The sequence below is a fragment of the Hirundo rustica genome, chromosome 16 (genome assembly GCF_015227805.2).
Source record: "Hirundo rustica isolate bHirRus1 chromosome 16, bHirRus1.pri.v3, whole genome shotgun sequence".
Lineage (NCBI taxonomy): Eukaryota > Metazoa > Chordata > Aves > Passeriformes > Hirundinidae > Hirundo > Hirundo rustica.
In genome coordinates, this window is record NC_053465.1 from 8,299,786 (window position 1) to 8,316,119 (window position 16,334).

At 42.8% G+C, this 16,334-nt stretch overlaps 1 protein-coding gene across 1 annotated transcript; it reads right to left on the reverse strand.

Annotated features, from left to right (window-relative positions):
- Nucleotides 1-1,930: 1,930 nt before the first annotated feature.
- On the reverse strand, nucleotides 1,931-12,616 carry LOC120760275 (protein-glutamine gamma-glutamyltransferase 6-like; the record flags this gene model as incomplete). Its single annotated transcript, XM_040080313.2, has 12 exons — nucleotides 1,931-2,084; nucleotides 2,388-2,521; nucleotides 4,211-4,368; nucleotides 5,313-5,639; nucleotides 6,173-6,415; nucleotides 7,201-7,304; nucleotides 7,690-7,825; nucleotides 8,617-8,794; nucleotides 9,934-10,062; nucleotides 11,199-11,317; nucleotides 11,836-12,075; nucleotides 12,439-12,616. Coding segments are annotated over 12 exons (2,100 nt in total), but the record flags the coding sequence as incomplete, so codon positions are not given.
- Between the last annotated feature and the right edge of the window lie 3,718 nt (nucleotides 12,617-16,334).

A 16,334-nucleotide genomic window follows, 5' to 3' on the forward strand; every position in this document is an offset into this window, starting at 1 on the left:
AAGAATGTGTTTCTCCTGCATGGCACTGGCCGGATCTGCATTTTCACACCCAAACGGAGCTGGGTGTGGTTGCCGAGGGCAGATGAAGATGCTGACACTGTGAAAACACAGCGAGTGTTGCAAAGTTGGAACTTGGCACAAGCCCTGCAGCGCTGGTTTCCCTTTGAACTGCGGGCTTCCCTTACAGGTAGTAAATTAGGATGAGGTCATTCCAAGCTTGTGCGACAAACACTGTCTGAAATAATTGCCTGGATTGCGTTTAAGAAGGAATACTGAAGGAATTTGAATATTTTAGCTGTACTGTGGTGTTAAATGTGATGTCGGTCTGCATTCTTGCAGGATTTAATGAGATTTTCTGAAATACCATCACTACCTCAAGGCCTTTTCTGAGGCTGGTGGAGGATTGTGTACCCTGGCTCTCCAAGATCCTGCAAGACTTAATTGATAGGTGCAAAGCTACATATTCCCCTCTCCTTTGCCTGGAGAAATCCGAATTCCTGCGTGTATGTGTGTGTGTGTGTCCTTTTCAACCTTCATTCCAGTCTCTCTGGGTTGACTAGTTTTACCAAGCTTCCACATCCACTATAAGTATATGTGTGGGTGGCAAAATATTGTAATTGATGTAATAAAATAGGACTTTACATGTTTTGAAGATTTCCTTGGCTTTAAATCAAAGAAATATTTAAATGAGTCCTCAGTTTAATCTGTGTCATAGGGCCAGTTTGTGTGCGTGGGACATTCTTTCTGGGGGAAGCTGGTCCTGTGTTGCTGGACAGTACTGACTGTCAAATTCCCTTAGGAAAATTCCCATCTTTGCTCTATTGGCTTGTTAACTTTGCAAGGAGTGAATGGGCACATTAGGGATTTAGATATGGGTGGCACAATGCCTCCCTCGTGAATGATGATCTGCTTTAATCGGCTTTGTGGGATGAGGATGAGTGGCTGTCAACTGTGAATTTTAATACGTCTTTTGGATGTCCTTTTTCTGCTTTTCTACTCTTTGTAGCTTCTCATTTTTTCAACCATAAGAAGAGAGTTCTATTGTAACACTTCCATATCTCATTGCTGTATTTTTCCTTCTAACAAGAAGATTAAATGATAAATTTAATTCTAGAATTTAATGAAGTCAGCTACTTGGATAGTACTTTGGCTATTACTGAATAAAACATATTTAGTGGATATAAGCCTGGAAAAGGGAAGGTTTCGGGGACATCTTATAGTCCCCTCTAGTTCCTAAAAGAGGCTTACAAGGAGGCTGCAGAGGGACTTTTCACGAGGGTATAGGGAGATTGGACACAAGAGACTGGCCTAAAGCTGGAGGAGGGTAGGTTTAGATTGGATATTAGGAAGGTTCTCTGCCCTGTGAGGTTTATGAGACACTGGCACAGGCTGCCGAAAGAAGCTGTGGCTGCCCCAACCCTGGAAGTGTCCAAGGCTGGGTCGGATGGGGCTCTGAGCAACCTGGGATAGTGGAAGGTGTCCCTGCCCACGGCAGGCAGCTGAAACAAGATGAGCTCTAAGACTCCTTCCATCTCAAACCATTTTATTATTCTGTGGTAATTAAGTTGCATTCCATGAAGCTTATAAAACCGGCGCTTTTAAATTATGTTCCTTCGAAATCCAGCTGCTATTATTGCTACAGGCTCTAATGCTGCAAACCATCACACTTGATCCTGTCCTTCAAGTTAAATGATATAATGATTCCCACTAGTAATTGTATGTGTGAAGGCCCATAAAACAGGCTAGAGAATGAGAAAGGTGACACTGTCTTTACAGAGTAGTCTGTGGTACCTTTTTATTAATTTCCGTTCATGTTACATCATTTTATTTTGGCCGAGTAATCTGCATTTCTGTGCTTCCAGTCATAAGAATGCATGAACACTGCACCAGCCTCATAAACAGGCAAAGCTGAACTGTTGTACAGGTTATATCACTGAGCAGGAGCCACATGAAGCATCACAAATCCCTTAATGTCTGAAAAGTGGGTGCAAACCAAGTCTACCTGAAGCTGCCTGGTGCCACTCCTGTAGGGAATGATTTCAAATTCCACTGTTGAAGTCTCCATGGGGGCCATTCTTTCCACACTAAAAGAGAGAATGCATTTGTAAATTAAAGCAGCTGAAGAATTCTTGCTATGTATTCTTTTGAGTAACCAAATTTAAGACTGTATGCCATCTCTCCGCTCCCTGAGCATTCCATAATTCAAATCTTGGCAAAAGAGGTGCAAAAACTCCATCTGCTGTCTGGAGAGTACTGACATGGTGGCAGTTTGTCCAAGGCTGGTGCAAATGAAAGTCATGAGGTTGACAGAATATTTTTAAAAACCCACTGGTACTCCAGATTCCCCACCAAAGTGAACAAGGCACCAGCCAGAAGCGTTTACGTACTGGATTCGGAGTTGCTCTTTGAGCAGGCCACTGCCTTCAGCTCTCAGGACACAGTCTGTCACCTCCTCAGACAGGGGGTTGGTGAATGTGACCTCCACACTGACAGGCTTGTGTACCACAGCTGGACCAAGGACCTACAGAGAGAGAACATTCTGCTCAGCCTCGTGTCTTCCTAACGCTTTTCTTTCTTTTTTTCATTCCCATTGCAAACCACTTACCCTCTTGGACCTCCTGGGCAGGAAGGAGCCAGGAATTAGCTCATGTACAAAGTTTTGGGCAACAGAGTTCAGCCTTGAATGAGCCATCCAGTGTTGCTAAGAATCAGCAAACTGCTGTAGAATCTACCATTTAGTCCCCTTTTTAACTAGGTCAGTGCATGGTTTCGTGTATGATACTCACCAGAGTGAGACCAGAACGAGAATACAAGTATTGGCATATATGGTTAACTACTGCAGGCGCCTTAAATTAGCTTTAACTAGGCTAAATGAAAGGTTTGGGATTGGAGAACATGGGAGGTGTGAGACAGAGGTGAATTGTGGTGTCTCAGGGAAAAGAATGCAAACTAGCAAATAAACATATTCATTACCTTATTTTGGCTGAGACAGTGTGGAATTGGTGTATCGGCTATATATTTGTAAATAATGTAATATTAGTTAACATAATCAAAAGGTCCATCAGCCCAATTGCATTTCTCTGTTACTGTCTCCATATTTATATGTGTCGCTAGAGAAAATATGGCAACATATAGGGAAGTTTCAATCAACAGAAACACAAATGCTTCTTAAAACTTAATCACTGAATTGAAGTAATTTAATCCAGGTGCCTGCTCTACATAAACTGACTCTGTTATTTGCATTGCACGGCACAGAGACTTTTTACGAAGTCTCACAGAACTTGGTATTCAGAAATTGCCAGACCTGCAAAAAATCATACTTTCCTCCTGTGTGTGACCTTGCTTTTCTTGTGTGCTACTGACAGAGTGGTTTGGGACAGCTAATCTACTCTGGAGGCCCTGAGGGACTCTGCACATTAGCATATTCCCTCTATGTTATTTACACTAAGATGAGCAGATAGCATTTGATCCCAGGTGTTATACAGCATTTAAATCTGCTGTCCAAAACCAGTTCAGCTCGTTTATGTGGATGTGATGGGCCATGTAAAGCCAGGGCTGTCCCAGGGCAAACATAATGCAGGATCTTTCCTGTACACTAAGAACTGCTTTTTATTCAATGTACAATGTTTGTTAAAAGTCAGTTAAAAGTGGAAAAAGGAGAAAGCCTCCAGTTCTAATTAATCACTTGGAAAGGGCTTCAGAAGGTGAAAAGTGACACTTACTGTGATAGAGTTAAAGAACTTTCTTTGAATATTGGTAATAGAGAGACTCACAGCCCAGGCATTATCAGCTGGTCGGTGAAGGTGTCTTTGGTAAAAATCAGTTTTCCTAAATAAACTGTAAGATATTGATCAGACTTTTCTAACAAAAGGGAAGGTCTAAATATGGATGAGCTTTCTTTATCTGTCTGTTTTCTGCCTGTCCCTCCTTAGGTAAACTTATCTTCTAACTGTTGTAACACTGAGAACTTCATCAGTGCCACGTTAACAAGCACTGGCAAGAATAGCCCAGCACAGCCCTGCCATGGAAAGATTTGTGCTTTTTTACTGTATTTCATTTCATTTGTATCATGTGGTCAATTACTACAGCAACAACATCCAATCACCCTCAGACATGATTTCATTTCCCATACTCCTTCCCACGAGGAACAGATGGAGTAGGAATTCTAGTTGCACATCTCTCAAGGGTCACAGAAGGGACTAGCTTTTACCTTGATGGTGAGAAAAGGATCCTGGAGTACAATATCTTTCTCAACTAGAAGTGAGGCTCCCCGTTTGATTTGACACACAGCAGTCACTAGGATCTTCCTGTCATCCATCAGAGAATTTTTGTACTGGGAATAGGAGATCTTGAAAGAAATCTCTTTCACTGGAATAGAAGCAAAAACAAAATTTCCCTCTCTTTTTTTTGAGTACCAGCTATCTCTAAGATACCTGTGTTTTAAGGAGCAATTCTCTTATCACCCTGGGGCTGCACATTTGTGGGTGTTGACACCAACAGGCAGGAATGATGCTCATGGGTGATTTCTACTTACATTTACATAAAACACTAAATAATCAGGTACAGTTTGGTACCTGGACAGATCCAAGGATGGATGGATGTGGCAATACCTGCTGGTGGTTTTTTTAATTTATCTGCAGCTGGGATTTATTGCTCCTTCCTTGCAAAAGGGGCAGAGGTCAGAAGGTGGGTTGGTTTAAGTGCCCTTGCAGATGCAGCTGTTCAGCCTCTGCCTTGCACAATCAGAGTCTGTGCCAGTGAGGAAAGCAATGGAACTCAGTCTACTGCTGGAACTGTGGAATGAGTTCTAACATGTATTAGCTTGACAGGGTAGCTCTGTTCATCTGTGCTACGTCTCATTTTTCAGCAGCGTCCCTATAAAAGCAGGGCAGAGATCACCCTCTGCAGGTGGCACAGTTCTTCCTGCAGTAGGTGGTTGCTGTCGTGCTGCTGTGAAAGTTGTAGGCTTTTCTTTCCCCCTTTGATCTGTCTTTATGCTTTGCTTATGGGGAGCTAGCATCTCTCTAATCTCCAGTGTATATCTCTATGTTCTCTCTTAGCAAAAAACGTCATAATGGAGCACCAATGGTGGCTGTGCTGGGTCAGACAAATGGTCACCTGCTCAGTTTCCTTTTTGTCAGTAAGAAAATACTTAATACAGGGAAAATATGTGTGTTTCTTTCCCCCTGAATAGCCTTGACCTCCAACAGTTTGCAGGTCATACACTTCCTGAACCATTCTTTGTTTCCGTGTGATCTGACCACAACCCAAAACCATGTCTTGTCCAGTAATAAAAGCTGTAATAAAATTACCTTCTTCAGCTCCAAGTTTAATAGATCTATGCAACTGCAAAATCTCTGCCTTGGGTTTTCTGGTGTAGAGAATGGCTGAAGCCTTCAGTTTAACCTTTATGGTCTTAAAATCTGAGATCAAGTTTCTGAGTGTCAAGGTAAGGAGGATGTCCTGGCCAATCACAGGAGATGCATCCAGAAGCAGCTTCCCCGAGATGCTGGGGGTCTGTGCAGGCTGTGCCCTTGAAAATCGTCTTCTGGGTCTTGGAATTTTGGTTCTTTTCCCAGGTCTTCTCACACCAAGCAGCTTCAGTGCTTTCTTGTACACCTGCCTTTCTTTCAAGGATCCTGCATTGAAAGGTACCACGGTCAGAGATCTTGTGCTGGATACGGTGCAGTGGAGCCGTGGCTGATCTCAGAAATTTAGGGAAGCTGAGAAGGGCAAAGATACTCAAGGGGAGAAAGTGAGGTCTAACCTTAATGTGAATTTTGGCACTAGAGCAAATGAATGTACATGGCCATGAAGGCTGGAAAGTAAAACCTGTCCACCAGCTGCAGGTGGCTGCTCATGGGCACTTCTTAGAAGCTATGGGTAATTCTGGGAGAGCTGGGTTCTCTATATTTGAGGCAGCTGCCATCTCCTCTGAAAATGAGAAGGGTGAAAAAATCCTTTTAAAGAAATTCTCCCCAGACAGCTCTCCAGAATGACAATTGTTTCTATTGAATCAATATCAGCAGATAAGGAGCCCTAATATTTTTTAAAATCATAATTAATTGGCTCTAGAATTAAAAAAAATTAAGTCAGTGCTCAGTCTAAGAAAGGCCTTAATTCTTTTCACATCTGATCATCAACGGCAAAACTACTGTAATAAAGGATTTACCTTCTGGATATTTGTAATTAGCAGTGATATCCACACGGGAGTTGGTGCCCACTGCTTTGGTGCTGATAAATTTTCCAATCTTCCTGGTATCAGAATAAATTCTCTCTTTTCTTTTCTTGCTATAGCGAATCCAAGTAACACAGTCAGCATTCACTGCTGCAAACACAAATGGACTGTCGTAATCCAGGTTCACATCCCCTTCTTTAATGGCTTTGGTGGAGGCAGGACCACACTGATAGATGCCTGTATTAGAGAGGGAGAAGTTCAACAACATAAATCCCCATGCTGACAGCAGGAGGGAGAGGCACTCACTGCAAAGACACATCTGGGAGAAGTAAAACAACATAAATCCTCATACTGACAGCCAGAGGGAGAGGCAGCCTCTCCAAAGACACATTTGGGTCAAGTACTCTGTTTCCATGTCTGTCTAATATGGTAACAGCGTGTGCAGAGATTCCACATGCACTTTCTATCTAAAGGTGGGGCTGCAGAGGAGGCTGCTGCGGAGAGCTACAGCTTCTGATGATGTGTGCTGTGGGAAATGTGCTCACCCACCGAAGGCTGAGAGGCTGCGTGCAAAGCTGTCAGGTGAAAGGAGAGCAGAGGATGTGAGGGATGTGAGCCGAGTCAGAAGTACAGCCAGACTTAAAAGATGGGAATCAACAGCGCTGGGTGTGCATTGAGAAGAGCCAGGAAAGTGAATTTGTTAAAGCTGGTAGTGAGGAATGGGGTTGTGTGATGTGAGGAGCTAAGACAGGCAAGGGTGAGATAAGTGAACTTAAGATGTGCTGGCTTTTGTGGAGGCAGAGAATTGAAATGATAAAAGGAAGAATTGTTATGCTGGTCAACAATCCAGAGGCTGACAGGAAAGCTCCTACTGGAAATTGATGTGGGTATTGCTTTTCTTGTGCACCCAAATTAATGCTACAACTACAGGGAATATATAAAAGAGAATTGTCCAGAAATTTCCCTGGCAATCTTTAGGAATAACACTATCTACAGGTTTTTTCTATTTAGAACAGTGCTACCTTTGCTTTTTTCCTGGGGTGTTGCGTCCAGAACCTGCCATCCATCATAAAAAGAGCCGAGGTCTCTTCTAATGAACCAGCTTTCATTCCAGACATGGAAATTCCTGTAAGAGAGGTAGAATGCAGAATATCTGATTTGTACAGTGCAAGAAATAATCCTAATTGAGCGAATGAAAACTCCTCTGTGGAGAGAGGAGCTGCTGTACTCCTTACAGGAGCACCTGCTTCCCCTTTTTTTGCCAGCTTTTTGTGTTATACCTCTGAGAAATGTTGGGATGTTATGAAAAAGAAATGTTAAAAGGAAAATACTTCATTTCAGAGTCAATAATTCAATATTGGATATTCCGGAACAAAAAGCCAAAGGTCTGGTGTGGAGTTTTGTATCACTGAGAGCATGAGGTCAAGGTAGTTTTTCGGGAGCATGATTTTAGATATTTTAATTAGTGGGGAATATAATGGAAGAAATATTAAAGAAATATGTATATTTACCACACACTGTCTTCACTCAAGTGCAGGTTGTTTCCAGACACATCAATGTACTTATCAATACTCAGATTTAGGTTTTTGTCATGGGCAGAGTTGAAGTTTGTAATAACACGAGTAGGTATTCCCAAGCATCTCAGCACTGTAATACAGAATACCATAAAAGCTCTGTAAACCTATTTTGCACACATTTAGAAAGGGTTTTTCTCGTTCAGTTTAGTCTACGTTTTCAGTGGTGAAACAAACCCTCAGAAATTTCCCTCCAGCTATGATGCAAGTCACAATCATTGTGCAAAATTGTTTAAAAGACACTTTGACTGACGTGATATGCTTAGCTATCATGTCCTTTTTAATAAGAGTTTGGTTCACCCATATATTTTAATCTTAGATTCTTCATCCTGTTCTCTTTCCCATGTTCTCTCTGTTTGTTTCTTTTTCCACTTACAGAGATACACCTCTCAATTTTCTTTTGTATTTTCCCCAAAGAGGTTCTTGCGTCTCAGAGCAGCTCTTACTGGACACTGCTAGGGTGAAATGATTTTCCTTGCAGCTCCCTTTGCAGGTCCTCAGAATTGTGACTTGCTCTTTGTGTCGCCAGCAGGTAAGACACAGCAGTAGAAAACCGGGCAGTGAGGAGACAGACTTAAAAGAGTGCTGGTTTTCTTCGAATCCTGGCTTTGAAACAAGAAACCTTGCTCTTTTCACCAGCCCAGCCTGGAAAACCCCTTTGTTTTTTGTTTGTTTACTCACAAAGCTGGCATGCCTTATTACAGCCTGTAAACTGACGGATTAACCCTTCGTACGTGGAGAGCAGAGGTTCTTCACTCTCCCAGTCAAAGCTGAAACAGCTTGAACGTTATTGTCACCAAGTCCAGGCTGCAGAACTCGTAGTGAGCTGCCTCTGGGGTGTCATTTCCATCTCTCCCCGTGTACCTGTGCACGTGACTCCTGCAAAGACCCAGCACTGGCCGTAGCGGACGGGCCGGTACCGGGCGCGGTACCACTTCCGAAGGATGCTCACACTCCCGCTCCAGCGCAGGGGGTTGGTTCCTGAGCGGAACTTCCCACTCCACTTCCCTTCCACTACGCCCTTCTCGTCATTGCTGTTAACCTGAAAGAGTCCTTCTCATGAGAGAATTCAAGTATTTACAGGAAAAGAGAGAGGGAAATGGGTAGAAGTGACCCAGTGTGAGTAGCATGGTTCTCATTGGGTGGTGGGGCAGAATATTTGGATCTTAGAATTTTGTCTGCTTGAAGGCCGCAAATGGATCAAACCCAGACCAGATTGTAGAATCTGGTGATTCAAAACTGCCCTGTTTTCAGTACAAATGGTCCCAAATGCACTGACTGACCCCTGTGGATGTTTCCTCTGTTTCATCTGTTGATCTCACCTCCTTGTATGTCATTACTCTCCTAGACTGTGCATTCACATTCTCAAGTGATTTATGGAAGCCTTGAGAAATCCATCTTTTCTCTGAACGTGTATTTGTATCAAATGTGCAGATAGTACTCACAGCTTGCTCAAACTTGTTAGATGTGGTTGCATATATTTGTGCACATCCATCCCTGTTTAAGTGTGGTGGTACAGGATGCAGGAAGTTATTTAAATTTTTTTTAATTATTTGTACTTATAGTAATTTTATACATCTGACTAGAGCTATTTACTTTATGTTGAAGCTGAGAATGCCTAAAGTGAGTGCTGTCCAAAGGGCTGAAAAATAGCACAGCTATAAAGGAGGAATCTCAGCTAAGGAATGTGATGAGGCATGTGTTATTTATAAAATGGAAAACTTTCAGCTGCCTAGTTGTGCAGTTATGTGTTTGTGAAGATGGGCGTGTGCTGAGAAGTTGCAACTATTTGTTGCAAGAAATGATAAAAACCTCACTGAACAAATATCCCTTAAGTAAAGTTTTCCAAAATATTTCGTGCTTCTCTTGGTGTTTGAAAAACTTAGCAGGTGATTTCAGAATAGACAAAGGCTTTCAAAATTGGTGCAAAGATCTAATGGACTTAAAATCTGTTAGGAAAATACATCTGAGGTTCGACGTTCTTCATAATTTCTTGGAAACATTCCTTCAGTCGTGAGCAAACTTCTGGGAAGAAGAATAAATCTCCACTTTATCTATCTTGTGGCTATTTTTTGCTGGGCTACACGTGTAAAACACTGAGGAATTCACTCTCAAGCATGAGTGTGGATTGAGGTTTTGTTGGTAGGTGCATTTCCAGCTGTAAGCGCTGGATCACTTTACCATGGCACTGATAACCCTGCTCACGTAGACAGGGCAGTTCCGCTGGGAGACGTCCGCAGCTGGGTCCTCGCGGTGGTTCAGGCTCCGATCCAGAATAGCCAGAGAGATATCAAGGATGTCCTCTTCAAACTGGAATAAAAAACCCCAGTATTTTAAAGGCTAATTTCATAAGAAAACCCAAGGATGAACTCCCCACCAAGTTTCCTTCTCCGAGCATGGGAGGAAGATGTTGGGAATAGAGGTGTTTTCTGTACTGCTAAAGAAAATCGGGCCAAGAAGAAAACATAAGCATTAAGCTGCCAACTCTCCACAGTATTTTAAAGATGAGCACAGTATGGGGCAGTCACCACTGGCATTCATGAGGACATTACGTGGCCTGGTGGCACAGACAAGACCAGGGCGGGTTGGGTTCAGCAGGGGTCACACCCTGCCACATCCTGCCTGTTATGAAAGCTTTGCTCCCATGGGCTGCCTCCACTTCATATCAGGTGATCTGAACTGAAAGAAACCCACAAAAATAATTATTGTGGATTAGGGTCACAGAGACATTGACTGGGCCCAGAGAACGCCCAGTGCTTGGCTGGGTAGATGTGGGCAGGCAAGGATGGCCCTTGGGCTCTGAGACAGAAAGGAACTCTGGACTTGTTTGATTTATCAGTGTAAAAGCAGCCATGGGATCAGGAGGATCAATAGAATTGCTGTCTGCAAATGCTGCTGCAGTTGGAGGGCATGAAGTGGCCAGGAATGGTTCTGGCTGGCCTGGGCAGTTGAGGATGGCTGAAGATGGGCTGTAGCTCTGACTGTGCAGCGGTTACACTCAGAGGGCCAAACTGATTTTCAAAAATTCCAACACTAATTGTTTCAGTTGAGTACATCTGGGGTATCCTTTTAGTGTCTTCTGCCCCATTACTCAACAGATTGCATAAATATTTACATGCACTGGCTTTGCAATATCCAGTGACTTTCTCTGCTCTCTGCAAGGGTCAAAAAAACAAGTACAGTTTTACCAGTTGGTGTAACAGGCAAAAGAAAACTAAAATTATGCTTTGTTTCTTTAATTTCTGTATCAGCACATGCCACACAGGGGAAATGATCCTGATGCTGCTGTCTGTAACCTAGTGATAAATGAGATACATATCTGCAAGAAAATCTGAAGTGAGTAATATTGAACCCTTATACTGTGAGAGAATGATTTTTTTCTCCCCAAGAGCCTATTTACCCACTATTCTTATTTTGAAAGTTCTGGAAGAGGTGGTGCTGTTTACCTGTCCATAGTTCCAAGCTTCTTGTTGGATATCTTTCTCCACTCCCTGAAATATGATTCCACTGTCATTCAGAACATACTCCTGCCGCTCCTTTTCATTAGCCATGTAGACATCATCATCTACAAGCAGAATGAGACATGATGGCTGGAAGGAAATTGTTTTGCTGTAACTGAAAATCTCAAATAGAGGCCAGTGCTAGGGATCAGGTGAGGCTGCATTCAGGCTTAGAACTCTCTGCTACACCTCTGCAGCCATTTAGAGAGTGAATAAAATAAGAATGAAATTCCTTTCAGGGTAACTGGCTGTGCTCCCATCCCTTCGGTAAGTGCAGTGTGTCATACTGGTACATGTTACTTGTTTTACAACTGAATGCAGGAATCAGTGGGAAAATCAGAGGAAAAAAAATTAGAATGAGTATTTGGAATGTTTACTGCCTTTGATTTCTTATCCTACAAGCAAGATTCTGGGTCTTTGATGCCTCGCAACACTGAAGAAGGGACAAAAACTTGATCCTCGATGTTGAGCAAAAATCCAACTTTCTGTAGCTGTGACGGTCACTTACAGGTTTTACTGTGACTCCCAGATTTCCAGGCTGAAACAATGAGTTATTTGAAGAATGTGATATGTCAGAGCATACCTGGACACCAGGGATTGAAGAGTAGCACAAACTGGCCCAGGACTTTGGAAGAGACCTTGTTCCCAGCAAGGACGTGGAGCTGGAGTTTGTATCGTCCGATGACAGCATCGGCTGGGCTGAGGATGGTGAAGTTCAGGCAGCGAGGCTCGCTGGGCTCTTGGGCTGCACTCCAGCCACTGGCAGCCTCCTCAGAAAGGGCAAATACGGCCTTGGTCTGCTGAGATTCTGCTGGAGATGGTCCTGCCACAGAGAATGGGTGTACTGGGGATGGTGGTTTGTGAGAGGTAGAGGTGAATTCTGTGTGGGGACCAGAGTGAGGATAACGTGCAGTGTTGCAGGGATGTCCTTAGGAGCAGAGATACAGCCTTGGCTTTGGAATGAGGATGCTCCTGCCTTCCTTCTAATTATTACCTAAACTGTCTCATGCCTTAAGGTATAGATCTAACTTTAAAATGGGAACTCTTAAGCCTAAAAGGACAAGAAATCCTGAGTGAACCAGGACAAAGCTTATTGTTTCAAGAATGGGCCGTGTAGACCTGTAAGGCACAAGTATTTTGGAGCTGGAGTAACCTGGGTATGAGATGATTGCCATGGGGAGATTACCTGTGCTTGCAATAAAGGTGAAGTTGTCCCAAGATTGCGCTGTTGTTTTGAGGTTCAGAGAGATGCTGAAGGGCTGCCCTCTCCTCAAGATTACTTCTGTGCTGCTGTAATCAGAGGTGTGGTGTGCAGCTTTGTTTAGTTTGGATTGCCAGTTGACTTTTCCTATTTTTAGGGCTAGAAAGACACAAGACGTTAATTAAAAACGTTTTCCTTCAGACTTACACACCTTTTCATTGTGTCTAATGTACTAATTTTATTATATTAATATACAGCTGGCATTATGTGCTATATGAAAAAAGAAAAATCCATTGTTATTAAAAATTGAAAAAAGGCCAGAGAGTTAGGCAAACAGCTAAAAGATGAACCTTTTTCTGTAGGGCTCTTTCAGAAAGAGAAAAAAATATTCAAAGTTCAGAGAATTCATCTTTGATTTAAACAAATATCAAAATTTTTGTGTTTAGGTAAGACTTTGGTAAAGTCCGAAGAGACTGTTCCTTCCTTCTATTCTTCCTGCTCCTTCCTTCTATTCTTCCTGCTCCTTTTCTGTGGTAATATCTTGTTCCCACAATGCATTACAGATTTACAGAAAGAAGTATTAAAACTCTCATCAGGAAATGCAAGGCTGATTCTGGAAACACTGCCTGACAGATGATGGCTAGAAGGTTGGTATCTTCAGTGTGGAACTTGCTTGTTATCTTCTCACGTATCTTGTATCTAAGTTAATTTACGGTCTTGTAGCTTGAAGCTGGGTGTTATTTCACACTCTGCTGGAAAAAGATTACAAGCATATCCACAAGAGGAGTGGCATATCTCGAGGCAGTGCTATGGGTTGATCTATTGTATCATGATAGATTGCCTAATTGTGAAAATGGGACACTGAAGCTCAGATTACAAAAGCTTCAAGCTTTCTCCTTCCTTGATAAATTAAAAAGTTCCCACAACAACAAAGAAAAACAAAGCAGAAAAATGCAGATTCCCCTATGAAAACAGGTGTTTGGAAAGTGCCCTTTCCCAGTATGATATATCCAGAGGAGTTTCAGGTGAAGAAAACCCGCTCTGACTGGAGCTTATTAACCCTGTGCAGAATAATGGCGCTGTAAGCAACATTTCCATCATTTCACTGAACCGAGAAAGGGGCTCATATCTGAGGGAATCCATAGAGGTCTACTATAATAATAGAGAGGCTGAGATTTCAGTTTTCTGCTGTACTTGCAGCACGGAGTTATATTTTGTGAAGGCTTGCTAAAAGCGTAATTATACTAATTTTTCAGCTTTTTGGAAGAAATGTGCATTTCCGAGGCATACTCCAGGCAGTAAAGGCCTGGAGCAAGTGACTTTCCTGTAGTCTGTGTGCACAAGCACATGTGAGTGTTTTCAGTTAAGGGTCTTGCTTCAGATGTGTCACCTGGAGACAGAAATTCCATTGGCAGGAGTGTGATGCTTGAGTCACGTGATGTGAAATGCCTGGAAAGCGTGTCGCTTGCGTCATCACTCCATTTTCCTGGCTTAAACATGTTTAATTGAAAGGGACCTATGGAAAGCATCATTCCTAATATCAAGTCCTCTAATTTAAGAGTGACTTAGAAGGTGTTTCTGAAGGGCACTTTGGACTCAGGGTTTGAAAAGGAGTCCGTTTGCCTCGCTGCTCTTTATCCATGTGTATCCCAGGCTCCGTGGGGCAGGGAGCACCACGTGTTGTGAGCTCTGCAGGGATGCAGGAAACTGAGAGCATTTTGCACATCTGCAAATAAAAATTTCATGCGTAGAAGATTTAATGGCAACCAAACCATGGGCTTGATATTAGTGAGGCTCTGATGCTGAAGGACCCAAACAGTGCTGCTAAAGACTGTCAAGAGTGCAGGCAAGGACAAGATGTCCAACAGAGGAAGAGGGGAAGTGAGCAGAAGGGGGAAAGATAAAGAAGGCAGCAGCCAGCATTGGTTTGCTCTAACAATTTACTGCATCAATAGTTCAATTTGCCTTGCAAAGTTCATGGCTGCACAGGCATTTCTAGAGAATACGTACAAGAGATCAGGAAGAAAAGTTCCCTATATGGGGCAAGAGCACAGTAAAGCTTGATGCCAGTCTTTTGTCCACGTGAATCTCAAATTTATCCTCGTTTTGATCTTCACAGTTTCAATTTCAATCTTATAATTTCTTCTTCTTCTTTCAGTACCTATGAGGAAAACTAATTTTCTATAATTCTGCTAGTGTGCAATTGGCCAAAAATTTGTTTGGGTGTCCATCCTGTAATGCACAGGCATTGGGAGCGTGCTCAGAAGGAAAAGCCTGGTGGTCACTGCTGAAGATGCTGACCATGGTGCACACAGGGTTCTCTTTGCCTTTTGGCTGGAAGCTGAAGCTCTAAGAGGAAAACATCTTTAGGCTGAACCGTAGTCTGTGTGTGAGTATTCCATGGTACCCGTGTCTGACTCGAGATCTGCGCAGTCAGCGTGGAGTGAGCACAGCGACTGCAATCCCAGACAAGCAGCACTCAGCTGGCAGAGACCCTCTTGGGAGTCCAGGGGCCACCAAGTGACCTGGCTGAGGCATTGCTTCATCTGATCTTAGAGCCTGGGATTTCCATGTAGCAGTTTGATGCCCCAGTCACTAGCCAATAGTTTAATTAGGTGGCTGCAAAAGCACTGGATAGAGCAGTTAATTGATATGATAGAAAAATACTTTCTTACCCTACTTTTATGTGTTAATGGAAAAAAAAAAAGATTCAAGACCCATGATAATAAAAGAAAAAAGAAAATCAGTTCTAGTAGAAAAAACAACACACTTAAGCTAAAAGAGCAAAGTTCCTGAGAGAGCAGCTAGATGTAATTTATATTGTTTCCTCAGCAAATAGTGGTTTGGAAGAGGGATGTCTGGAGCCATCAGGCTGGATGAACTTACCTGCCATAAGGATTCTTTCTTCTTTTCCACACTTGTGCGTAGCTCAGGTTACGGTTACAAAAGTGTGCAAGAACATTCTAAATCCTCTTCCACCAGCACCAGTAATGAAAGGCTCAGGGCTGGACTTGGCTACTTAGGCTGGAGTTTATACAAGCTGGGTGTGACCTGTGGTCGGTAGCCACTGTTTTTGTAGTGATATCCTACGTGAGCATCCACTGATGACTGATTTAATTGCACAATCTTGAATCCAATTATCCTTATGTAAAACTGGTGAATTACTGAGGAAAGATGATAATCAGTCCTGGCATTTAGAGAGGAAAGTGTCCGGAACTGGGTCCAATGAAGGAAATATTATCTTAAGCAGACAGAAGCAAATTAATTTTAGATGCTTTGGTTTGTGTCAGTTTAGGTTTTTGGGGGCCCTATGTACAGAGGGCAAGTGTAGACTAACATACCTATGGTACAGTACAGCTCTGTAGACCATGGAGTGATCCAAGTAGATTAATAGTAATTAATGTTACTTCAGGTGGCTTTTTTCCCCACTTTTTTTTTTTTTTTTCTTTTAAAGGCATCTGTCCAAAGATCTTCCACATAACTGCATATAGTTCATTCTGTCTTTGCCACAACACTATTGTAAAAATGCTTCCTTCTCATTATCTCATTATTACCTATAATCTGCATTTCTTCTCTAAGGAGCAGCACTTGCCAGGGGAGGGGGCATTGTTGTGCAGTCAGCTGTGATGGGGGACTTGTGTTAAGTAAAGAGAAGTGTTTAATGGCTGCCTCTGCTTCTAATAATTTTTCTTTGTAGTTTGGTGCTCATCATACATGCACATAGTTTCTCTGTAGCTGTTTGGCTTGGCAAGGTTGGTTGGGCCCTGGAGGAAGCTACAGAGCTGCTTTACTGGTGTGAGCCCTGCCCACTGTAATTACAGGCGCTCTGCTCCTGCAGCTCCCTCCTGCCCTCTCCTCCCTCATCCCTCACCCTGTGTAAC